At 40.1% G+C, this 27,912-nt stretch overlaps 1 protein-coding gene across 1 annotated transcript; it reads right to left on the bottom strand.

Moving 5' to 3' along the window:
- Positions 1–27,912, bottom strand: ampd2a (adenosine monophosphate deaminase 2a). The gene is made up of 18 exons (XM_083892437.1): positions 27,821–27,912; positions 9,054–9,184; positions 8,057–8,187; positions 7,301–7,369; positions 6,328–6,439; positions 6,048–6,234; positions 5,158–5,299; positions 4,966–5,055; positions 4,735–4,864; positions 4,363–4,557; positions 4,143–4,274; positions 3,889–4,052; positions 3,139–3,265; positions 2,888–3,051; positions 2,686–2,806; positions 1,459–1,632; positions 1,256–1,366; positions 1–343 (listed from the first exon to the last, which is right to left on the bottom strand). The coding sequence occupies exons 1-18, from the start codon at positions 27,879–27,881 to the stop codon at positions 128–130; spliced, it is 2,457 nt and encodes an 818-aa protein (XP_083748563.1). The 5' UTR covers positions 27,882–27,912; the 3' UTR covers positions 1–127.

Genomic DNA, 27,912 nt, shown 5'->3' with positions numbered 1-27,912 from the left:
CAGTGTGCGATTCTTCTCTAGTGATTGTAGTTGTTGTTGTTGCTGTCGTTTAGAAAACAGTAGAATTACTCTCTAACGCCTCGTACCTCGCTGAATGGACCGATCACACGCAGGGGGGGAGGGGTTTTCAGCGCTTCCCCAGCAGAGGAGCCATGGACAGTGAGTCGTCCTCATCGACGCCGTCCAGCTCCTCCGTGCGGACGGCGTGCGTGATGAGGTTGAGCTCCTCGGACAGCGTCTCGCTGCGGTACGCCACGCGGATGTCGGGGACGTTGGTGCGGCGGATGTCGTTGCTTTCGGGACCCTCCTTGGCATAGCTCGGGCCCAACCAATAACTTTTCACCTGGGGACAGCAGAAGGTTGCGTTAGAGAGGGAAAATCTGAGGGGAAATAGAGAAGAAAAACACGCAGTCGTCCTGAGCTCTCTGTGTGCTCATCTTGCAGGCTGCAGGATCCAGATCCAGTTTCAAGGTTATTATTATTATTATTACCATTCATTTGTCTTCCTTGTAGGTCTCTACAACTGTCCGACAAACAGTATTATACTTTTTGACGTATTTTACTTTATTTAATTCTCTTATTTATTTTATTTAGTTTGTTTTAATTTGGTTGTTATTTCCTCTTTTCCGAGTCACTACCTGTCAAGTTTTGTCTAATTGTGTTATTATTCTCTATTTAACCCTTAGAACACAGATCATTTCAGCTGCTTTTTTTCCATTTACTATATTTAAACATACAGTATATACAGAGGCTATAAGAATGTGAAATATAGAGTGTCTTATATCCTTGTTTTAAGAACAACCTAAACTATCTGATGACAAAAATAATTAATTTTCACCAACTATATAAACACACATGAGCAAAAAGTACTGAAAATGCTTATTTGTGAAATAAGTCACAGTTCAGAGTTCACTCGTTTTTCTGAACAAAAATAAAATTAATTTTTTGAATAATTTTGTGACTTCTGCACATTTATTGCTACTTTATATCACCACTAAAAATTATTAATTCAATTCATCATAACTTTGACTCAACAACACATAAGAACACATTTTTTAAAGCCTGAATATGTGACCTATAAACACACACCCCCAGGATGTCCATATAAGGAGTTGTGTATTATTCCCAAGGTAAATTACCATGGGTGCACCTGCGGCACAGGTCCTTAGCGCCGCAGGGGCACTAACAGTCAAACTCAGTTAAAAAAATATGCAAAGTCTGAGTAAGAAATAATTTAAACATTAAACTGGTTTACCTTGTGTGAAAATCCACTCATGAGGACACTGTTCCTCGCCAGCTCGCACATGTCACAGGAACTCAGTTTCCACACTTGAGTCGCGATGCTGTACTCCTCCATCAGAGGTTCCTGTGTACACACACACACACACACACACATAAACACAGTGTGTGATATTTTTGTGTGTTTATATTGTGACACAAACATCCTCCAAAGCTGACCTTAGTGAAGTGGAACTGAAGTGGGTCATCGGTGGACAGGGACACCATGAGGCCTCTGGACAGGTACTCTGGCAGCGGGTTACGATGGTAACTGAGGAACAGGCTGTTATTGCTCAGCGGAGACATGGCGATGCCGATTTGAGCCAGGTAATAAAGATACTGCAGCACTGGAGCCTGAGGGATATCAGAGAGAAAGGTAAATATATATACAGACGTCACAGCTGATATAACACGTGTGTTTGCTCAGCCTCGCAGCATATAGAAAAAAAGTCATTATTTACCTGAATGAACGAGACAACTGATCACCTGTCACACACACGTGACAGTGTTCTGTTTTTCATCACACAGAATGTTTGCTTTTAATTTAATGGTGAATAATGATACTTTATCTGAAAGCTGAAAAGTTGCACGTCAAAGCCGACGTGTGGTTATTACGGTAATTTTACTCGCTCAGTGTCTTTGTTGCCAGAGACAAAGACTCAGAAAATGTGATTCTAAAGAAATATGTTATACTGTTCAAATTTCAAAAAATCTGTTGTTCATGTGCAACTGCAGTGTTTTTATAATTAAAACGTTTTGTTTTTCTTCATTTTAAATTGTTAAAGGTGCATTATGTAATCAATCTAAAGCAACTGGCTATAAAATCCTCCTAATATGGCAAATCATGTTTATGTTATGAAATCATGTTTTGGCATGTGGCGCCACCTAGCGCCATCTACCAATCATTGCAGTCCGTAAAGTCTCAGCTGCCAAGCAACCACAGGTTGCCAGTTACGTCAGAAAACGAAACATAAAGACCTCTGTATTTTGAATTTGAATGTAGTAACCGTTTTTGGCCACATTCTTACATATGCCACCTTTAAAACACTAATTTAACATGCAATAAATCACATAAGCCAGATATTGGAAGTTCGCACTTTAGTGAAACGAACCGAGCCTTTTGAATAACGTACATTTCTCCCGGTTATCGTTCTACATGCGCGTAAGACTTGGTTGTGTTATACCCACAATGCCCTGCGTAGCAGTCCGCTTTCAGGACCAGGACTTTCTGAGCAAACAAACTAGGGTTTGATGAAGAAGAACCTGGTGTGAAAGCATCCTGAGAAAAAAATAAAATTATTTCTGGTATGCAAAGGCCCCCATAGTTTCCTGTCATGTTTGGGAACAGTGGCCCTTTGATACACGGAAAAACTTTGTAAAAGAAAAACAATTTCACGTAGTCCTGACCTTTCTGAGCAGCAGTCCATGGGAGATGTTCTCTGACAGCATGAACCCTGACACCAGGTGGTGGACAGGCCCCGCCTCCCCACAGTGAGGTCGCAGGACAAACGTATTAAAGCCTCGGCGCCTATTAAAAAAATAACAATATTAAAACCTTCTGTATTTTGTTTTCTGAAAAAATGAAAGGATGTGAGCAGAGAGCGTCGACCTCCTCATGTGGTTGAGCACAGTCATGTTGGCGTAGGTATAGTAGAGGTAGTAGGAGTAGGGCGGGTTGTCCTCTTCTGTCCAGTTTTCTGGCAGTGGACTGTCCAGGTTAAAAATGTGGTGCTCAGGTTTGGACTCGTCGTCCACGCTGTCAAAGCCGGACACCTAATCACACACACACACACACACACACAAAAAGGTGAGTTTATGTGACTGTGACTGAGATTCAGTCTTCGGTGAAGTGACACTCACATGTTCCAGGAAGAGATGAAGCTCAGGATGACTGCGAGGGTTTATTGTGGCTTCAAACAGAGGCAAGAAGATGTTCTCCAACATCTGCTGGAAATTAGCCAGATGCTTCTTTGTGTGATACACGTCACTGGAGAGGTGGTGATTGAATAATGACATTGTTATTATTATTATCATTATTATTAGTATTAGTATTGCAACAGAATTGTTTTCATTTGTTTTTAATGGAATCATGAAAAGTGCTTGATTTCCAATGTAGAAGCCAGACTCTTGCCCTCATTTCACTTTTCAGCCCCGAAAAAAAGGGCATGAATTCAGAGATTAAATCAGAATTCTGAGAGTAAAGTCAGGGCCACATGTAAAAAAAATTAAAGAAAGCAAAAAAGAAAACAGCATGAATTCTGAGATTAAAGTCATAATTCTGAGATTTTATGAGGAAAAGAGTCAGAATTCTGAGATAAAAGAAAGTCAGTATTCTGAGATTAAAGAAAAAAAATCTGATTTCTGAGATTAAAGTCAGAACTCTGAGATTAATGAAAAAAAGTCAGAATTCTTAGATCAAAGAAATAAAGTCAGAATTCTGAGATTAAAGAATTGTTTAATTGAAACTGCTCTTTTTTTTTTCTTTTTTTTTTTAAAGTATGCTTTAAATTTGATCCAAGTCTGTGGCGACTCCAGCCAATCAGAGACTGAGCAGTGATTCTCTGACTCTGAGGGTAAAAAAGAATAAGAAGAATCTGTGGCTGTACTTACAACAGACGAGGCACCTGGATGAGCCAGCGCACGTTATTAGAGTAAACTCGGTGTTTGACGGCCCACTGAGCCAGTTTGTCCCATTCGTCCCTGGAGCGACCGTAGATGGACAGGCGGAGTTCTGAGTTCTGGTACTTGCTCTCTTCCAAGTCAAACATGACTTCCTGGACAAATGAAGGCAGCACAGGCAGGTGGATCAGTTTTTTGTTTGTGGAAGTTATTTGGGTTGATTTAAAAACACATTATTGTCACACCTTGATTATTTGTGCAAAGTATTTCCCTTCGATGTGGTTGTTGGTCTTGATGAAAATCTCTCTGATGATCGATTCTCCGATGGGGTTGTATTTGGCGTTAAACTTGTCAAAGCGATGGAACGTGTTGCGGTCCTGAAAAGGAGAGAGGAAACAGATCGGAAAATGTCGCTTCGTCTGTTTCGTGAGTTTCTGAAACCCGTTTGCTGCTCCCGTTTCTCACCGCGTGCACGTCGAGAGTGTCGACGCTCAGGTCGAAGGCCGTCAGGTTCATGGTCTCAAACACGTCCTTGAGGGTCTGACCGCGGCCGTGCTCGATGTGAACGATCTCCTCGGGGTATTTCTTCATGGCTTTCTTGATGAAGCGCAGCAGGTGCTTCTGGTTCATGGAGGACGATGCGTGTATGTGTGTGTCCACCTGGGGTCAGCGCACAGCAGTGAGAGACCTCTTAGTACAGTAGAGTATTTTCTGGAGATGATTTTTTTGTGAATTGCAGGACCAGGCTGAATCTAGATTACCCAACTCTTGAACGATCAGGACATATAAAGGTGGACGTAGTCTTCCAAATGCATATTTTGTGTCGTTTGCTCTCACCTTTCGTATATTGTAGAAGTCTCTGTGAGGAACCTTCTTCTGAGCTGCCAGCTCCTTCATCTCGTTCAGAAGGATGTGCATCTGGAACTTGGAGCTCAGGTACTGAAGGCGGCGGTAGCAGAAAGACTTCCTGTAAACGCGCCGTGCAGACGAAACGCACGGTTTTAAAATATGCACTAAGCTAAACATCCGGTGACGCCTGAAGATAAATGCTGTGCAACAAACACTCACACAGGCCCGTTAATAATGAGGGCCATCATAACATTCATGTCTGCGATGTACTCCTTCAGGTCCGGATATGGCAAGTCCAGTTCTGCGCCCCTGAGAAGGAAGACACTTCAAAGTTTAGCAAGCAGATCCACTTTGTTTTTGTATTATTGTCATGAATTTGTCAATGCACAACAACACAACACAAATACGTACTTGTCCATGTTGTTATTGTTGGTGTAGACGTGGACCACGCCGTTCACCATCTGGCATCCGTATCCCGTGTCTGCCGGCATGTTGGAGGGGTCCTGATTGTCGTAGGGGTGAGTCTCAGAAACAGGTGGATGGACCGGGGCATCTGCGGAAACGAAAGGACTCATATTATACCCTATTTGTCCAAGTTCACCTAGTTCACCTACTTCCCTGGTGTCCTAATGAACATGTCTGTGACATGCTTTGGTCAAAATACCTTAAGGATGAAGCACCACAGCAGTTCAATCACCCTGAACAAAACAGCCCTGTTCAGAACGCTCGCTTTTGAGTGCCTGTCTCTTTAAATATGCAAATGAGACACAGGAAGCCACGTCAGCGTCACTGAGGCTAACGGCAGCTAACAGCAGTTAGCGTTTAGAAAAGCCCTCATTATTGCCGTCATATATAAAATGTAAATCCTCTGAGGCTGAAAGTTTTTGTAGAACTCTGTGCTGCACTGTGCCAAGAAGCCAAGAATAGAACACTTCGCAGACTTTTGCTCTTCCGGATACTATCGCCCTCGCCTGAACTCTTGCGTTTTTAGGGACAAAGCGGAGCTCTGCGAGACAACAATTCAAGGCATGTCTCATTGTGTCATAGCAATGAGTGCGGAAGTAAACATTGCATGTTTTATCTCCACAAAAACATGACCGAGTCATCTTTCGTCACACTTTGCCTACTCATACACTCTTAGAAATAAAAGTGCTAAGTAGAACCATATGAGGCTCTTCGGCTAATGTCCCTTTTAAGTACAGTAAATGTCAGGTACTAATAAATCCCCCTTTGTCATTTCTGCCCAGCGGTGATGGCAGATGATGTGTCACTTCCTTATCGCATGTCGTCTGCCAGCATACCTGCATCTACGGGAGTTTCCGGGATGTCATCGTAGACTCTCAGATCCAGTGGCTTCATCCCGAGCTCCTGCAGGGAGTGAGACGTGGTCTTACAGAAGTTCTGCATGGATCGGTTGATGTACTTCTCCCGAATGAACAGCGCCTTCACCACACACTTGGCAGCGTCTAACAGGTCAATGAAGGGAACCTGGATAGATGAATAGATAGATCAGATAGATAGCTAGATAGATAGATCACACTGAATCCAGATGACAAAATCGATTCCATAAAAGCGGCTCACCCCACACTTCTCCTCGCCAGATATGGAGACCCGCTGGTACTCTCGCTCCAGTGGCAACGCTCTCTCCCTGAAGCCATTGTCGACAGTATCCAAACACATGTCCTTCATTAACCTGGACAGATCCAGGCACATAAATGTAGAATTTAAACCAAGAGAGAGTAAGAGAGGAGGACAAGAGGGACAAAGACAAAGAGACAAAGGAAACCAAACCTCGGATGCGTCAGTTTTTTTCTATGAGAGTCTGTTTTGCGATCAATAAAAGACTTCTTAGTGAGTGGACATCAACAGAATCAAGAAAACAATACACATTTAAACATTTATGAAGCCACCAGCAGGGGGAGATTTTGTTTAACTCCATAATGCTGATAACTTCCTGTCAGTGGTTCTGGAGAAAAGTGAAGAGTTTCTAAACCCTGTAACCTTCACAGTTAAATGATACATGTGAATTAACCGACTACAGATACACTACCGTCCAAAGGTTTGGGGTCACCTATACAATTTTTGTTGTGTTTTCCATTAAACGTCAGACATTTATTCATCAAAAGAGTTGCAAAATGCATAGAAAATATAGTCAAGACATTGACAAGATTATAAATAATGATTTTTATTCAAAATAATAACTTTGCCCATTGGTCAAAGAACCAGCAAAACTGTTTTCAGCTGTGCTAACATCATTGCACAAGGGTTTTCTAATCATCCAATAGCCTTCAAATGCGATTAGCAAACACAATGTACCATTAGAACACTGGAAATGGGCCTCTATACACCTATGTACATATTCCAATAAAAACCAGACGTTTGCAACTAGAATAGTCGATTACCACATTAACAATGTATGGAGTGTATTTATGATTCATTTAATGTTATATTGGAAAAAGGTGCTTTTCCTTCAAAAATAAGGACATTTCTAAGTGACCCTAAACTTTTGAACGGTAGTGTATGTATCATAAATAGTGATTCAGAGCTCACTCACTCCAGGTCTGCCGTGCTGTCGATTTTCATGAAGTCCTGTTTGGCACGGACCAAGATCTCTGGTTCAAGCCTTGGTGTGATTTACAGCAGCAGCAGCAGCAGCAGCAACAGCAGCAGCAGCAGAGGACATTTTGGACATTAAAGGCAGTGAGAGGAAATAACACACAAACAGAGCAACACACAATATAGAAAACACACTCAAATAAGCACCATCTCACACACACACAAACACCTTCATCAGCTAAGACATAGCTGGTGATTGACACAAAAACATAAACATCAGTTAGTTGTGGCAAATCACAAAGTCAAAAGGCTACAGGTCACAGATCAGCTCAGTGGCGTTGACAACATCGACCCCGGAGAGTCAGTCAGAAGTTCTTTGATGCATCTTGATTCAGATGTGGACAATTCTCGATTTACAAATGAAACCTAATTCGGATTATAGAAATGTTAAATAACGTAAAATACAGTGAGGCGAAGACATCGCAAAATACTGGATTGACAGTGCAATTCAAGATGCATCGATAATCGTTTCATAATCAAATTACGGCCCCTCAGAACCCACCTCCTCATACGCGTTTGAAGACTGAACACCAGGGGGTGAGTGTCAGCTGCTAGTTAGCCCAGTTAGCTGAATGTCAACGTTAGTTAGCTTGCTAACAACCTGCCATATTGGACACTGATAAGCACATGTTTGTATATTAGTTAGAGCGTAGGTAATTTCAATGGGACTGTGTGTGTATGTGTGTGTCCTCACTTAATGTCCTGGCTGATTTGCCTCTCCAGGCGGTGGCGCCGTTCCTCCAGCTGTTCGATGGGACTGTCCTCGGGGAACTCGTAGGGAGCGCTGCGCATCTCACTCTCAGTCATGCTGCGAGTGAACAGCTCCTGGTGTACATGTAAAACATGCATTAGACCAACGCTAGTGTCATAAAGATCAGGAACAGGGTCACATGCATACGTGTAGATGCACAGGATACACTGAGACAGATGAATGAAGAGGACAGGTGAACGAATGAAGAGGACAGGTGAACAAATGAAGAGGACAGGTGAATGAAGAGGTGAGGTGAATGATGAAGACAGGTGAATGATGAGGATAGGTGAATGAATGAATGATGAGGACAGGTGAATGATGAGGACAGGTGACTGAATGAAAAGGTGAGGTGAATGATGAGGACAGGTGAATGAATGATGAGGTGAGGTGAATGAGGAGGACAGGTGAATGAAGAGGACAGGTGAATGATGAGAACAGGTGAATGAATGATGAGGACAGGTGAATGAAGAGGACAGGTGAATGATGAGAACAGGTGAATGAATGATGAGGACAGGTGAATGAAGAGGGCAGGTGAATGAATGAAGAGGACAGGTGAATGAATGAAGAGGACAGGTGAATGAAGAGGACAGGTGAATGAGGAGGACAGGTGAATGAAGAGGACAGGTGAATGAAGAGGACAGGTGAATGATGAGGACAGGTGAATGAGGAGGACAGGTGAATGAAGAGGACAGGTGAATAAGGAGGACAGGTGAATGAAGAGGACAGGTGAATGAATGATGAGGTGAGGTGAATGAGGAGGACAGGTGAATGAATGATGAGGACAGGTGAATGAAGAGGACATGTGAATATGCATAGGGTCTGATGTTGAAAGACCCTGACAACCATAAAGAAAATGTATCATGCACCTAGAGTACTATAATCATGGCTGACTGTATTTCTGTTTCTGTGAGTGTTTTTGATTAAAAACAATAACCCGTACCTCTGCAATCTCTTTGTACTTCTCCTCCATGGATGCTCTCAGGTCGGCTGGATGGTGCTTGACAGAAACGGGCGTCCCTGGCAGCGAACGCTGAGGTTTGAGAGGCTTCGGCCCAGATATTCCACACAGATCTGTAAGTGGACAGTGAGTTGTTATTATTTTATTATTATTACGCAGCAACTCTGCACTGGACTCTGCATGACATCAAAAAAATGAGACGTAATTAAAGCGACTGTCAGCCATTCTTCGTCTTTTTTTGGCCGACTCTCGTGGCCGTTCGTGTTCGCCCCGTCAGAGGCGAACGACTCTCTGTGGAGTTGTTGACCTAAATAATGTGGGAGAGTGGAAAATTTTGTACCAGAATTACAGTCTGACCCCCTGACAGTGAGAGAGTGTGAGAGACCCATCATCCCTAAATAAAACACACTAGATTAGTAACAGCTCCTGCAATATAGAGCAATATAGAGTCTCCTCTTTCACACCTACAGTGAAGCAGTGTTTGCCACCATAAACACCATGAATTATTTTTAACCACTGCAAATGGCTGAAAAAAGCAAAAAGCATTGACATCTGCAATTTTAACAAGTTTCCACATATAGAGCTGCCTTTAGCACTTTTCTGCTTTATATGTCCACGTAAATATTTTTTCAACACAATCCACTGAATAGCAGACATTTTTGGACATTTTTAGTAAGTGCCCCTTGTGGTGAGTGGTTAGTGGTTTACTTTGCCAACATCTGCAGCCACACAATGTAATTACAGATTCTAGTTTTAACTTTACTGAGCATCCCTATATTATGACCACATAGTAAACACAGTATCTAAAACAAAACAAAAACAGCAACTTGAACTTTTCTATATCAAATTACGCAGCAGCAGCAGCATTTAAAAAAAAAATAAATAATTATAAATTGAAATTATTAACATCAGTAATTAAAACAGACCTTGTTTTTTTACATTTTTAAAGTTTGTAACCCTTAAATTGCTTCTTTTTTTGTCATGATGCATCAAAAACTGTGATTTGAATGTGTTTCAATGAGGACATTTTTGGACGTGAGGTGTGTTAGTATGAGTATTTTAGTTCACGTTGTTTACAAAAGGCTAAAAATAAAATATACATGAAAAAAATTGTAAAAATACTTTAGAAATAAAAGGCCAAAAACACAAAAATGTGTCTAGGTGATCAGTTTAAGGGTTAATCGATTATCACAATAGTTGATGGTTAATTTAGCACTCAATTAATGATTGGGTGCACAAATGTTTGTGTTTGAAAGAAACAAGTTCTTAAATAAGTTTTTTTCTTTGCCAAAATAAAGATGATAACCAACGAGAAAATATCACCACTATCATCTGCACTCTCAATATTTGCCCTGACAAACCCATTGTCAGCCGACTTATTACAAATTAGCCCATAGACGACACCAAAGTCAACAGTTTTAACAGTGAGGTTAAAGTTAAACAAAGTCAAAAAAGGGAAAGTCTGATGTCCGATGCCTCTGTTGACGGGAGCCGCAGATGTAATTTGCAACAGAGCTCAAAAAATCTTTGCACAATAACCACGGCGAGAAGCTGGATTAAGTTAGGACAGCTGTACCGACAGCAGATACTGTGTCACTTCACACACACACAGACATATGAACACATCTGAGGGTGACACAGAGGGGATCTTCCCCCACTCACGACCTGCTGGAAACAGATGACACCAGCTCCACTCTGGACTAAACCAAAAAGAACACAATCATCTGATGCCTAAAACAAACAGCAACACTTAGGAAATAATCTGTTATGTCAAACATGTTTTAAAAGGATTAAAGTATAATCTCTGGATACGTTACAGCATACATTATCAGTCAGGCTTTCACATGGTTCACAAACAAATACGTTCCAGTAAAACAGACACACTGGTCCCCCAGTATAGCATCCATGTAATCCCTGAGTATTTCCAACCACAGATGACTGCTAATCCAGCTCACCCCAACTCTATTTCCCCTCAGTGACATCAGCGTGGTGAGCTGAACAAACATAGAGATGAACTACGATGAACTAAGACAAAAATTAAAAACAAAACAAAAGAAAATTGTCAGTTCTAGCAAGCTAGTTAGCATGATCGTTTTATGCTATTGGGCCTTTCTCTCTCATGAAAACCCTCTCACACGGACAACCTTGTCTCCAAAACCTTCATCTTCAGAGATTTAAATGTGTTCAGGGTTAAGTTAAGTTTTGATGTTAGAGATTAGACTGTGAATTATGAACTAACACTGTAAAATTAAAAGAAAAAAAAAGAAAATTGCCAGTTCTAGCAAGCTAGTTAGCATGATCGTTTTATGCTATTGGGCCTTTCTCTCTCATGAAAACACTCTCACACGGACAACCTTGTCTCCAAAATCTTCATCTTCAGAGATTTAAATGTTTTCAGGGTTAAGTTAAGTTAAGTTTTGATGTTAGACATTAGACTGTGAATTATGAACTGAGACTGTAAAATTAAAAGTAAAAAGAAAGAAAAAAGAAAAGAAAATTGCCAGTTCTAGCAAGCTAGTTAGCATGATTGTTTTATGTTGTTGGGCCTTTCTCGCTCATGAAAACACTCGCACACAGACAACCTTGTCTCCAAAATCTTCATCTTCAGAGATTTAAATGTGTTCAGGGTTGAGTTAAGTTTTGATGTTACAGATTAGACTGTGGATTATGAACTAACACTGTAATATTAAAAGAAAAAAAAATTGCCAGTTATAGCAAACTAGTTAGCTTGATTGTTTTATGTTATTGGGTCTTTCTCTGATTAAAAACACTCGCACAAAAATAAAAAAAAATAAAAGAAAGAAAGAAAAGAAAATTGCCAGTTCTAGCAAGCTAGTTAGCATGATCGTTTTATGTTATTGGGCCACTTGCACACAGACATCCTTGTCTCCAAAATCTTCATCTTTAGAGCTTTAAATGTGTTCAGGGTTAAGTTAAATTTTAATGTTAGAGATTAGACTGGATTATTTCAAGTTTGGAGCTGTTGACAAACCTAAAAGCTCACATTTAAGGAACAACAAATAACCAGATGTCCAAATAACTAGGATTTATGACTTCCATGTTTCCATTTTAAAAGAGGAGATAAGTGAGAAGGAGTTTGGTTTTATAGATAAAAAAAAACTCGACAAACACAGTGACGGCCATTTGACTTGAGGAAATAATAAACCCTTAGAACACAGAGCATTTCAGCTGCTTTTTTCCATTACTGTATTAATTCCATTAATGTACACACATAAGAAGATGGAAAAAACACTTTTTTAAAAGCCTGAATATGTGACCTATAAAGACACACTCCCCGGATGTCCATATAAGGATTTGTGTATTTTTAAATTAACAAAGGGTTAAAGAAAAGGTGAAAAATATTGTCTTATGACACAAATATGCATCCATTTTAGAATGAAATGCCTCAACCCTTCAGAATTTTGTGGAGTCAGCGCTCGATCGTTTCTGAAACTCGTGTGTAATACTGACAAAGCTCTTTCTTTATCTCTGTTTTCTCTTAAACGAGTTTGCACAACACACACACACACACACACACACACACACACACACACAGACACACACCTATCACTTTGAACTGACCCACAGAGATAGTGATCTAGTATCTGTGCAGCTGCCTCTGCTCCACAAAGATCAATACCATTTTTCCGTCTCTGTCCCTGAGGCCAAACGCAGCAGTGGATTTGTGCTGACGCTGCACTTCTGCTCACTTTTCAATAAAAGCACAAAACATTTTCACACCAAGTCCACCACATTATTCAATAACCAAATCAATCAGGGACTAAAGGGATTAAAGCCACTCAAGGAGCTTGATTTATTGTACAATAATTTTGCATGCAGAAATAAAACAACATGAATTCTGACTTCAGTCTCAGAATTCAGATTTTTTTTAAATTTGATCTAAGACTTCGGACTTTCTGACTGTTTCTTTAATCTCAGAATTCTGACTTTAATCTCAAATTAAATAATTTTCTTTAATATGAGAATTCTGACTTTCTGACTTTTTCTTTAATCTAAGAATTCTGACTTTTTCTTTAAACTGAGAATTCGGACTTTAATCTGAGAATTCTGACTTTTTTTTCTCAGAAATCTGACTTTAAACTCAGAATAACTCTATTATATGAAACATAAAATTCTAATAAAGTATAATCACTGTGCTGAATCTGTTGAAGCAGACTTATCAAGATGTCCCAGTTGCTCGACTAAGAATAGAAAAGTTTTTCCCTCACCCTGGGAATTGGCCAATTTTAAAATGTGCAAGAAGAGTGTGGATTATGTAAATGAGGCCCCACTTGTGTCTGTTTTATCCTCACTGAGGAAAAAAACAAAAAAACAGAAAAACAATTTTAAAATCCAGATCTGTTCTGGTTTACTGAATGTAACGCTTGTCACTATTATCTGTAATTTAAGTTCTAACATTGATTGTGTGTTCTCGCTGGTCTGTACCTGGAAATGACAGCATCCTGAGAGCTCATACTGTACTGTTTGCTATTCCTTCTCCAATCCTGACATTATGCATGCTGTGTTGAGCAGGTGACATTTACAGCAAAGGGAATGCACACACACACACACACACACACACACACACACACACACACACACACACACACACACACACACACACACACACACACACACAAACACACACACACACACACACACACACACACACACACAGACGGCTTCAAGAAACGTCACAATGTCAACATCATGCAGCATCCATTAGCCTCTTCGACCTAGACACAACACTAGAGTCAGAAGATTATGACAGATTATTGTCTTCATATAAGCACATTTCTGTGAACATTTTGTAAGTTTAAATAAGATTCTGCTTTAGCGCCTACACCACTGAGAACATCCTATTTTATTTGGTCGTAGCAAATAAACCAACAATAAATAAACACATAAGCGCTAGTTACAGGTTTAGTGAGCAACAGATAATACATATAATGTATTCTATTCTAAATCTTAACAACTCTTTCAACTCATTGGGATTTGAAGTCAAGTTGCTCCCGATTTGAACGTGATTGGCTAATTTGACAACTTCAAAGCCGTCAAAGCTGTGCCAAAATGGCCGAAAGCCAACTCTCACTGACTTCAAAACACATTTAAAAAAAGTGTATAACAGAATTTTAATACCTGCAGGTCTGCTGTGTCTGTAGCTGACAACAAATGAACACATGCATTCAGAGGAAAAAGAATGAGTGTGTTTACATGCACACTAAAAAACTGATTGTTATCAGGCTTTTGTAGTTATCTGGTTATTCAAGTGCTCATGTAAACGGAATAAACTGATTTCATTATCGGTTTGTTGCCGTTATCGTTTTTTGGAAAAACCTGTTTAACACACCTAGGTTTCTGTCAGTAATCTGATTTCTTAGAGACATGTATACACCTTAAACGGTTTATTCCAGTTACCCAATTATTGCCAGTAATCAGTTTTTTGTGTGCATGTAAACGCACTCACTGTATGCCTTTGACTTAAAGGTGCATTATGTAATAAATCTAAAGCAACTGGCCATAAAATCCTCTTAATGTCACAGAGACTCAGGAATAATGTTCATATAACAAACTGAACTCAGTACAGGCAAAATATTTGCATTAAAAAAATATTTTGCAGACTGCAAATCCTGTTTATGTTTTGAAATCATGTTTTGGCAGGTGGCGCCACCTACCGCCGTCTACCTATCATTGTAGTCAGTAGCGTCTCAGCTGCCGAGCAACCACGGGTTGCCAGTTAAGTCATAAAACCAAACCTAAGACCTCGGTATTTTGAATTTGAATGTAGTAACCGTTTATGGCCACATTCTTACGTATGGCACCTTTAACTCAATACAGTTTGTCTTCCTCTTCTATTCTAATCTCAAAGTATGCGAACATACCGGATAAAAATAGTCGCCATCTTGACCACACGTGAAAAGTGTCGCATCGTGATTCTCCCGATGGTGACAACAAACATTCATTTGAATATTGTTGTTACACGACAGACCATAACTCTGAAACACATTAGTGTAATTGTGGCTCCAGTGATTGTTTTCCCTCACTTCATTTTTTTCCCCCATGAGGGAGGAGTGATGACATACACTTCACATGTTCCTTAGCAACCACAGATGAGAATAAATCTCTACTTGCGTCCTCCTGTCTTCAAAGTACTGTACATTATTATCACAAGTCCACAGACTCAGTGCAGCACAGACACGTGATGTCCATCAGTAGAATCATCCATCAATATCTGGCAGTTATTTACAATTTACTGCATGTTAAAATTCTGTTTTCTCACTACTGTTGCAATAAAGATTTACATTTCCAGAAAAATGGAACACAAAAAGTTGTAATGGTACAAAATATCTTACAACTGTCGCAAAAAAATAGTTTACTTTTCTGAAAAACCACCAACATCTGGCAGTTCTTTACAATTTACTGCACGTCAAAATACTGTTTTAACAATTTAAAGTGAAGAAAATATCTCAATATTGTCGCAAAAAAACATTTACGTTTCCAGAAAACCTGAAAAATGTTCTAATATAACAAAATATCTTACGACTGTCACAAAAAAATTTGTTTCGTTTTCTGAAAAACCATAAATCACCAATAAATGTCAGTACATTTTACAGCCTGTTAAAATGTATTAATAATTTAAAATGAATAAAATATCTCACAGCTGTAGCAAAAAAAGATTTACGTTTCTGAAAAACATCACAAATTGTTCTAATGATACAAAATATCTTACAACTGTCGCAAATAAAATGGGGTTACTTTTCTGAAAAACTATAAATCACCAATAAGTTATTTACAATTTACTGCGTGTTAAAAAACTATTTTTAAATTTTTAAATTAAAAACCATAAATCGTCAATAAATGGCAGTTATTTACAATTTACTGCATGTTAAAATACTGTTTTAACATTTTAAAATTACGATAATATCTCACTGCTGTCACAAAACAAATATTTACGTTTCGGAAAAACGTGACAAAATGTTGTAATGTTACAAAATATCTTGTCGCAAAAAAAGATTGAAATTGCCGTAATAACCACACGTCGATAGCATAAACTGTTGCGTAATTACGGTAACGCAAAATGCGCTAGCGCAAACGTGTCGTCCGTGATGTTAAAGGGTTACGATTATGATAACGAAACATGTTTGTTGTCGTATAGACTGACAAAAGTCAGTTCTTCGTGATTGATCAATGAATGAATGAATGAATGAATGAATGAAATGATGTCATTTTTTGTCCCTTTAACAGATAAAAATACAGCTGTTTAATAACAAATGATGGTCACTTATCGTCTGTCTGCACTGCAGTGCACTTGCATAATCCCAATAAACATTTATGTACAAAGTAAATACTAAATAAACAAGAAACTAGAAAACTAAACATTGTCAAATAAAGTTTAGGATGCAAAAAAGTTTAATCGAGATTCCAAAAACCCAAGAAAAAACTTGCATAAATCAGGACTAATGAGAGGATTAATCACATCACTGAGCCTGATTATTAGAAAAAAAATCAGACTCTGTTTTTCCACTTCCATCTGTTTCTGATTACAAAGACAACCCCGAGCACCAATTACTACATTTCCTCCCGACGTTGTCTCGTGCATGTTGTCAACATCTGTGTTTACCGGCTCTTCGTCTGTCGATGTGCACAGAACTGGTAAAACTTCTCAGAACACAGCATTCATATATTTTTAAAAATAGCACAAATGTACATCTGCAAAAACCTCTATTGATGATTAGCCAGCACATATATATATATACATATATATAGATCACAGTACCTCTATCTCCCTGCCTTGTCCCGTTATCAGCAGGTTTACAGTCGCAGTGGCCTTGCCTGAGCTCCTGCGGGATGCTGGGACATGTAACTAGGCCTGGGACGGTCGATGATGCACCCTCCCCCACTGGCACAGAGCAAAAAAAATAAAGAAAATGACAGCAAAGAGAAGACAGAGAGGAGACAGTGAAGATCTGCTCTGTCCTAAATACAAGCTGCTCTAACACGAGGAGCTCTCAATCTCAATCTCAATCTCAATCCCCCCTCCTCTCTCTCGCTCTTTGCTTCTTCTGTTGTGACTGTCGCCAACCTCCACTGTGCTGGCAGAGCAGTTTTCTCCCCTCTTTCTCTCAGCCTCTGTCTCTCTCTGTTTCTCTCTCTCAGCTGCTTCCTGAATTGCACCGGTTTCCAGAACAGCACAGCCCTTCAAGCCCCCGGATTTAAATACTGGGCTGGAACATACCACGTAGGCAAGTGGAAAGGGGTGGTGGTGGTGGGAGGGAGTCAGCCACTTCCTTCACGCTCCATCTATTGTGCTGCAAAACAGGGGCGGGCCCTGCCATCTCTGGCCACTCCCACTCCTTCTGCAGCGCCTCCCACCTCTTTCAGGGAGAACTCACATGACTCCAGAGAATCCTCTGTGTGAACAGCAGAGTTCAAAACAACTCATAACGTTTCCCCCGTCTTTGTACTTGTGTCGGTTACATATCCATTCATTTGCGGGTGTTTAAATTGTTCTGGTTCACTTTAACATGTTGTGATTTTCATGTTTTCTGTAATTACTAATTGAACCATCGTGCACCCGAAAAACGGTGAAAGCCAAACGGAACTCAGCCATCAATAATATGATTGCCTGTGACACTCATTTGCATACTAAAAATGTCATGTTTCTTTCTCTATTGAACACATTGCATTTAGGTCCAAAAATGTCAAAGCGAAAGAAGACCGTGAAGGAATTTTCCAGATGATCCATCAAACAAATATTTGCACAAGAAAGACACAGACACAAGGTGCACCAGGGACCGACCTCTGAACCAGATCCTCACTTTCTTTCTGGGTCTGTGATTCTCAATAGTTCACCAAAAGTCACCGAATCAGTCTCCTGCACCTCCAAAAGGCTTCCACAACGAGCCTCTTGTATATAAGACGTGAAAAGTCTTCCAGAAGTCCAGCTGCTGCTGATTCAACGACTCCTGGGATCTGCCCTTCTTGGACAACAACCTCACATTCAAGTGACCCAGCTGCATGTGAACTCAGGCCAACACAGCACAGCACACAAGACACAAGACACTTCACCTCATTTCACCACAGCAACACCGCACCATTCTACAGGAGAGTGTTAGGGCCACATGTAAAAAAGAACATATAATAGTACATACAATAATTGAAAGAAAGAAAAAAATAATAAAACAGCACGAATTATGAGATTAAAATCAAATCTGATTTAATCCGATTTCTGACCTTTTCTTTAATCTCAGAATTCTGACTATCTTTAATCTCAGAATTCTGACTTTCTTCTCTAATCTCAGAATTCTGACTTTTTCTTTAATCTCAGAATTCTGGCTTTAATCTGAGAATTTTTACTTCAATCTCAGAATTCTGACTTTTTCTTTAATCTCAGAATTCTGACTTTTTCCTGAATCTCAGAATTCTGACTTTCTTTAATCTCAGAATTCTGACCTTTTTCTCAGAATTCTGTCTTTTTTTCTTTCATCTCAGAATTCTGACTTTTTCTTTAATCCTAGAATTCTGACTTTTTTCCTTTAATCTCAGAATCTTGACTTTTTTCTTTAATCTCAGAATTCTGACCTTTTCCTTCGAATTCTGACTTTAATTTCAGAATTCATTTTTTGAACATTTTTTTTTTTTGAACATGTGGCACTAATTCTCTTCCGTAAAATTCAATGTACTTGAAAGTAAAGAAAAAGCTTAAATCTGAGAACTTCAGCAGACATCAGGAGCAGTGTGACTACATGACTGATGATGATGACACTGACCAAACTGTGAGGAATGAGCTGACGTCACTCTCGTCTGTATTCCTGTGTGTTTACAAAAGACTCAGAGTTCATTACTTTTAAAGAACAGAAGAACCCGAAGTCTTTGCTGTAAAACTACAATAGATACAACCAGATTAAAACAATATTTCACCAAGATACACAATAAACTGCAGTGGTCAGTGATGATGTTTCCACATCGTCTCTGCAAAACACTGAGTAGGAAGGAGTTTAATGGCTCCGCTGGGCTCCAGCTAACAAACCAAATATCTATTTCAAGATTATTTTTGCCTCAAGAGACTTGAAAGAACCTGACATTAACATTTCCAGCAACAAAAGAAGATTCTTCCATACAACTGCACGAGTTAGTGTTTTTGCAATGAATAAGAAATGACATAAATATTATAAATTATACATTTTTACGTATGCGATTACGAACCAACAACAGCGCAGTTTGATTCCCTGAAAAAATTGACCTAATTTTAATCACAGCACAGGGTTTACAGTCAACAACAAATCAACCTGATCAGATGCAGGTAATTTAATACCTTTATTATCATCACAACGTGACGTTATCTGCGTAAAACTGCAGCCATAAATTTATCAAAAACAAAATCCCCTCGAGATATAACACCGAAGTGAACTTTGAAGTTTGAAAATATATATGGGCGATTATCAGAGCTGTCTAATATAGGAGCAGCTGTAAAGAAAACTGTTTCAACACGGTTTATGACTTGATAATAAAATCAGCTGCAGGCAAAAAACCAACAGTAGACTGGTGGGAAATCCAGTTTGTACAGTGTGTACTTTATACTGCAATCACAATTTCAGGTTTGGTTTCTTCTTTTGATCCTTAGAACACAGAGCATTTTGGCAGTTTTTTTCCCAATGTACAATATGTACTGAGGTTATAACAATATATGCAATATAGTGTCTTATATCCCTTTTTCAGGCAATCTGATGAGCAAAAAGTAGTCAAAAACGTCAAAATCAGATTGAATTTGTGAATTTTGTGAAATACGTCACAGATCAAAGTTCACCTGGCTCGTTTTTATGGACAATAAGAAAAGAAAAACGCTCTAATTTTGTGACTTCTTCCTAATAATTGCTACTTTATATCACGACTAAAAATGTGACCTATAAACACACACCCCCAGGATGTCCAACAATTACTCGATTATTAATCCATCACTAAATGAATCATCATTTTGATCATCGATTAATCGGTTTGAAGCTTTTTTCATGATTAAAACAAGGTTTTTTATTGTTTCAGCTTCTTAAAGGGACACTGTGTAGTATTTATGGGTTTATATGACCCAAAATCCACTCTTTTATACATATTATGTGCTCCTGCATTGTCTAGTTGCTGTATAATATTCTTTGTTTCATTTTCGTAGTGTTTCGAAAAGTCATGTATAATAACATGGTCGCGGGCCGCTACTGCATTGCCACGACGCCATGTTTCTACGGGAGCCTGTATAGACAAACTCGAGAGAACAAATCAAGCGTCTCTTTACTTGTAGCGGAAGTCCCGCCTCCACTCTCTCCGCTTCGTCTGCTACGGCCGCAGTAGCTCGCCCTCTCCCTCACCTCACGAACCTCATCTGCTGACACGGAGAAAGACGACGAGGACGACATTTGACCGGCTGAGGATACCGTATCGCTCAAGGAAGGGAGGGGGTGAGCAGAGGAGCAGTTCTTTGTTTTAAATTTCAGCCTCTCCTCTAGATGGCACTATAAACTACTTACTTCACCTTTAAATGTGATTTTTTTTGTTTGTTTCCTTGCTCCATAAAGACAAAGACACCATTTAAACGGAATCATTTTGACAAGACATTTGAGAACATGATAATTTCCAGGTTGAACAACATTTTTCAATATTTTATGGACCAAACTATTACTCAGTTAGAAAACCATTAATCGATTATGAGCTCTAAATATAAGGAGTTGTGGTTTATTCCCACGGTAAATTACCACCTTCAGCCTCTCTGCTCTAATCTCAGAATTCTGACTTCTAACTTTAATCTGAGAATTTCTTTCTCAAGAGTCTAATCAGCTCGTCACAGGAGCTGTGGAGACTCTCTGCGTGATTTCACCCTCTTTTACCAAGAAAAACAACCAGAGCTGCTGTGGTTATTATGGTTAAGGCTGTGTTTGATCACACCTAATCTCCAACCATGCACAAAAATTCCCATGTGAAAGAAAAACTCTGTGCCAAACACAATAAATCACACACACACACACACCTGCTGCAGTGCACATCTATATAAACACACCCACAGAGATAAATTGTACACACACACACATGCAGAGTCCCCTCTCCAATCCTGTGAGATTATCTCAGTCCAGTCCTGTCAGCGCAGCTCTCATCATATCTGAATATAGCACTGTTTTCACTCGACTCTGTCGTCACATCACACACGGTGTGGGGGGTGCTAATGCGCTGCGTGGATATCGAGGGATTAAATCAGTTATTCCCTGAGATTAAGGGTGTGTCATGGTATTGTGTCATGAATCTAAAGTAGAGGCAATAAAAAAAAAAGAAGAAGAAGGTGTTGATTCATGGAAAAGTGGGGGAAGCTTAGACGTGATAACAGCTGAACTTTGATACTGACACACATGCACACACCTAAAGTGGGATTAGCCTCAATGTGCTGTATGTTTGTATGTCTACATGTGTTCAGATTCTGGAACCAATAAAGTTTTCTGAATCTGAATACTTTAGTGACAATTAGGGCGGAACCATTTTGATTAAATAAATACTCCTGAGCACGTTAACGCGTTAACAGCGGTTAACGGCATTAGGGGCGTCAACGTTAACGCACATCAACGCATGACGCGTTTCCATGACAACTGACCAGAAAAAGAGGCGCGTGACGTCATGTTTACGTGACTCACCGATCCTTAAAATGAGTCTCTAAAGTAACGCTAAACCTTAAAAACGGAGGCACAGGTACGCTGGTTATTTTGTAGCGCTGCTCTTTTCCTTTAATAAGCAGACCGCTCCAGATCGACTGTAGGCGCGCTAGCGGTGCTAATGGAGCTAACAGAGCTAACTGGTAAACGGTGCATGGACTCAGGTGCCGCGGCACGTAAACATGACGTTCACGCGCGTCTTTTTCCGGTCAGTCGTCATGGAAACGCGTGATGCGTTAATGTGCGTTAACGTTGATGCCGCTAACGCCGTTAACCGCCGTTAACACGTTAATGTGCCCAGCACTAATAAATACCAAATTTAATATTTTTTACATAGTTCTTCTCATTTGAATAACATATTTTAAAAAATCACTGTGTGAGATCTGTGCAGAAACACAGATGTTCTGGAGGATCTAAAATGAATCAGAAATATTGCATCATTTGAAAATTGCTAAAAAAATAAATAATTGCTGCTTACGAACATTTATAGGTACTATACTAGCCCTTTATTATTATTAAGCACGTATTAACACCTTATGTAGGAAATCTTAATTCAAGTCAGGTAGAATAAGGTTATGTAGAATCAGGTGTTAATACATGCTTAAAGGTGCCATATGTAAGAATGTGGGCAAAAACGGTTACTACATTCAAATTCAAAATACCGAGGTCTTTTAGGTTTTGTTTTCTGACGTAACTGGCAACCCGTGGTTGCTCGGCAGCTGAGACTCTACTGACTGCAATGATTGGTAGATGGCGGTAGGTGGCGCCACATGCCAAAACATGATTTCAAAACATAAACATGATTTGCAGTCTGCAAAATATTTTTTATAATACAAATATTTTGTCTGTACTGTTGTTGTTGGTGAGTTCAGTTTGTTTGAACATTATTCCTGAGTCTATGTGACATATTAGGAGGATTTTATGGCCAGTTGCTTTAGATTACATAATGCACCTTTAATAATTACTTATAAAGGGCTAGTATGCTACTTATATATGTTAGTAAGCACCTAGTTAATGAATATGTGTTCCATTATCTAAAGTGTTACCAAAATTTCACTTAATTGTTCAGCCCTAGTGATAATGTACACTCACAAGTCACTTTATTAGGTACACCCCTTCACATGCAACTATCTAATTAGCCAATCACGTGGCAGTAATTTCTCAACATGAATACTTCTCTGTGCTTGCGTTATTGGCGAGTATGTACTACAGTCGTACTTCCCAAGTATGCAAGAACATCCATGGAGTTCAAACGCTAAACCGTGCTAAACCGTGTGTGTGAGTAAAAGTGACTTTGAACGTGACAAGGTTGATGTATTTCAGGAAAACACTGATCTACTGGGATTTTCACACATGTACAGGGTGAGTGAAAAGCCTTGACGGGTGATGACAGAGGTCAGAGGAGGACAGGCAACAGCTGGCAAAGGAAGTACCGACAAATGTAAACAATTGTGCACATCTTACAATAAAAGGTTCAGCATAGGAACACCTAGGAATGCACAACCAGACCAAACCACGCCAAAGTGCCACTCCTACCACTTTATCAGTCCTCCCATACCTAATAAAGTGGTCACCAAGTGTATGTCTTTATTTACAGGACAAACTCAGTCACCTCTGGGTGTGTGTGGCTCCTACAGAGGGGGATAATATGAACAGGGAAGTCATTATATGAACTTGGGGGGGAGTGGTGACAGTGAACAACAAGAAGCCAATCAGAGATCAGCTGACGCTGGTTTGTCTGTGATCGAATCAAGTGCATTATGTGAAAACGGATCTTCATGAGAGGAGTCGTCCTGAGAGCAACAGACGCTTAACTGTGGCCCAGCGATGAAACACAAACCCACGACAAGCTACGTGCATGAGGACAGTCTGTCTGCCCGATAATCATCAGCCCACTGGGAAACGGAGTGTTGAGTGGCATCTTTCTCTGTGTGTCTGTTAGGAAGTAGCTTGGCAAAGTGCTACACTCTTAGAAATAAGGGTTCTTCTACAAGGGCTGAGGTTCTACCTGGAACCATTTGCTTCTCCAAGGGTTCTTGGTAACGATAATGGTTCCAATAAGAACCATTTTGATCCAGAGAACCCTTTAAAACCCCTTTCCTGAATAATGGGTTTTAAAAGGGTTCCAAGTTGAACCTTGATGAAAAGGTTCTACCTGGAGCCAAAAAGGGTTCTCTTATTAATTATCCTTGCAGAAAGGCTTTTGTTCCAACTGGGGCTCGAAGTTGTTCCAACCGGGGTTTGAACCCAGGAACTCAGGCCTTCTTGCCGCAAAGCGACTACACCAACCGTGGGCCAAGCCGAAGAACCTTATATGGTTCTACTTAGCACTTTTATTTCTAAGTGTGTACTATGAGCTGTTTCTGTTCCTTAAGCTAAGCTCACTCATTTAAACATAAACTATACTTTACCACTAACTGTGGGTGTGGAAGCTGTCGATGCATCGGCTCAGTCGTTCACCAAAATCCCTGACACACTTCCTCTACGCTAATCTTAGCAGAAAAGAGGAGGAACGAAAACAAGCGATCTATCAATCCGTCGTCTGTCAGCAGAACAAACCTCAGATCTGAGACACCGACAACGACACACTTGCGTAAACACGGTGGTCTGGGTTAGGGTTTGTGGTTCTTATGCAACACTCTGTGCCAGATACTTCCTGTTAATGGTGAAATAAAGAAATATTACACATTCAGCAACGACTTGCACTGAGCTCGGGGACAGCTTTGTAACAGAAGTGATAACATTTGAGTTGAGGTTCGTCCCAAATGCGTCATCACTGGCTCAATATGATTACGGTACACAATCAGGTTTGCTTCTTCAGTGGTGAAAACACTGACTACAGCACAGGGACTCCCAGCCTGTCACGTGTTTTTGTCTATACAGGAGTGTGTGTGTGTGTGTGTGGGGGGGGGGGGGGTGAGGTAGGATGTCAGCTGTATAGGTTTAAGTCCATCAGGGAATGTGTGGTGAGTCATGAGATACAGAACAGATACTGGAGCACAACACCCTGACAGCAGCAGCAGCAGCAGCATCAGTGTGTTTGGTTAATAATAAAGCAGAACAAGAGGGGAGCCTGAAGTGAGCAGCACTCACTGTGTGGTCAGCACTGGACTAAAGCTCAACAAGCAGCCACGGTACATATATAATATAATGTTATATTTTATGATGACGAATAGAAACACAAAGTGACTGCACTGCAGTGTTTTTAACAGCATAAGAAGTCAATGCAGAGGTAATGAAGAAAGTAATGAATTACATTTACTTGCGTTTCTGTAACTGAGTAGGTTGATATTTTAAAATTTGACTTTTGCTTTACTTTTACAGGTGAATGACGATGACATGTGAATGAGATGGACAGGTGATTGATGAGGACAGGTGAATGATGAGGACAGGTGAATGAGATGGACAGGTGATTGATGAGGACAGGTGAATGAGATGGACAGGTGATTGATGAGGACAGATGAATGATGAGGACAGGTGAATGAATAATGAGGACAGGTGAGGGATGATGAGGACAGGTGAATTAATAATGAGGACAGGTGAGTGAATGATGAGGACAGGTGAGTGATAAGTACAGGTGAATGATGAGGAGTGGTGAATGAGATGGACAGGTGATTGATGAGGACAGGTGAATGAGGAGGACAGGTGAGTGATAAGTACGGGTGAATGATGTGGACAGGTGAATGAGGAGGACAGGTGAATGAATGATGAGGACAGGTGAGTGAATGAAAGAGGACAGGTGAATGAGATGGACTAGTGAATAATGAGGACATGAGGAGGATAGGTGAATGAGATGGACAGGTATATGATGAGGACAGGTGCAGCATAGAGACATTCATTTTGAATGACAGTAATATGATATGCTGTGTGTTGTATTTTGTCAGCGTAAATGTCAGAGGACAACGACACTAGTTACACAAATTATCCATTTACACGAAGAACAGGTAAAAATCCACTGGGTAATCCATGTAACCAGGCTGGGATTAGAGATCCTTGCAAATATTTGAGCTGACAAGACAACTTGAAATGAACAAAGTTAATAGTTATCGAAAAAAAAAAAAAAAAACACCTCCACGAGTTCAACGACAGATAAAAAGCACAAAGTCAGAGTCTCGGTCTCAGATCTCAGATCTCAAGCTGGAGTAAGGAACTCCCCTCACTGCGCTCTGGCACATCATTCTAAAATAGCCTCTGTACGTCACGTCAAACAGCTTTGGCTGCAAAGATGGAGACTTCTGTTTCATGTGGTGCCGTCAGGGTCTGCTGAGAAAGAGCAGGATTCTTGCGGATGACATGACTGACTGAGCACTCAACGTTTTCACCTGCTGCAAATACACAGCAGCAGCAGCCTTTAATAGATCTGTCTTGAACGTGCGTCAGTGCTGGAAATAAGAGATTATTTGGACAAAAACAAAACTTCTGGGTGGAAAAAGTAACACAGAAAAAAAACAACCTCCATTTCATGACAGCGAGATCAAGAAAATGGTCAGATGGGAAGACTACAAGATGGACTCGGAGGGCAGAGGACTCAGCCAAGCGGCTAATTGAGAGGACTTAAAATGACTGCATGGTTGGAGAGAACCTCTAAGTTATTTATGTGACTGCATCAAAGACGGGCTTTCTCAGCAAACACGGCGTCAACGCGAGTTTCCGCAGCCGATCTTTTGCAGCATCGCAACAACTCTTTGTAGTATACATCCACAGAGAGAGACCGTGGAGCCAATCACGCTAAAATGAATCATACCCCTGCGTACACTTCATGTACTGACACTTAAAGAGTCTTAAGTGTGTGAGAGGAAACCAGAGTTCAAAGGGAGAAAACACAAACACCACACAAACCACATCTCGCGGTGAGGAGACAGCGCTAATGACTACAAACCTACTTCGCCTTCAGGCAAATGTCCGCTTTTGTCGATAACAGCTGTCGATTCAAACAGGAAAAGTAGAACCTGGTTAAAGCCGAACATGCGATACCACCTAATTCATCATTTTAAGATGGTTTTAAAAGATCTAGGACTCAGAAACTTTAGGTGGAGTAGTAAAAAAAACTGTTATATCTGATACAATCTGATAAGCAGAGTCCATACCCAGTAAAACCCCTGATAAACAGGAAGGGTCAAAGAGGCCTCTTAGGGAGTGGGCTTCTCTGAACAATTCAGGTCAAATGTTTTACGACACAAACAAAAAAGAAGGGTATTTCATCTCCAGTGCACTGTTGTTTACACCTATCTGTAATACTTACTGTATTTCCTTCTATTGGAAATACAGTAGATACAGTGATTTAAGCTACTTGTATTGTAATAGATGATGCAAACAGATACTCTTAGAAATAAAAGTGAACCATATAAGGTTCTTTGGCTTGTCCTCATAGGAGAACCCTTTTTGGCTCCAGGTGGAACCTTTTTATAAAGGTTCCACCTGGAAGCCTTTTTGGAGGGTTCCACCAAGAACCCTTTTAAACTGGTTTTAAAGGGTTCTCTGGATTGAAATGGTTCTTACTGGAACCATTAGTGTTACCAAGACCCCTTAAAAACCCTTTCTTCAGGAAAGCAAATGGTTCCAGGTAGAACCTCAGCCCTTGTAGAAGGACCCTTTTGGAACCCTTATGTCGAAGAGTGTACCAGCTCATGAAACATATTTATAGTATTTAACTTATTATTATTTATTACCAAATTTGAATGTAATAATAAGCTTCTGATTGCAAAACTATTGTTGGTGTTCTATCTTAAAGTTCAGTTTCAGTGCTATGGTTTATGAGATAAAAAAATATTGTTAAACAATGTATTGAATTATTAAAGATTACAGTTCACACTGAGTGAGCGCAACATTAAAAAATGTGACAAACAAACTGAAATAATCTCTCAATAATGACCTTGAAAAGACAGCGGAATGCAAACTAAAGTTGTGAGGAGATCATTGCTCTGTAAACTCAGTCCACTGTATTTTCTTTGCTCCTTTTTGGGACAACAGAAATTCTTAAATACCTCTGCAAAAGCATCTGTGTAATCCCGCACACACACACAAACACACATTAATCTAGGGTTAATCCCCCCCTCTGATACTCACCAGGGCTGGTGGTGCTCTGCAGACTCCCCCTCTTACGAAACGGGGATTGAGGCTTGAGCATCCCTTGTCCGTTGGAGGTGGAGGAAGAGGAT

Source organism: Microchirus variegatus (genome assembly GCF_963457635.1).
Source record: "Microchirus variegatus genome assembly, chromosome: 7".
Taxonomy (NCBI): Eukaryota; Metazoa; Chordata; class Actinopteri; order Pleuronectiformes; family Soleidae; genus Microchirus; species Microchirus variegatus.
Note: the sequence above shows the minus strand (reverse complement) of the source record. Positions and strands in the feature narration are given on the sequence as shown.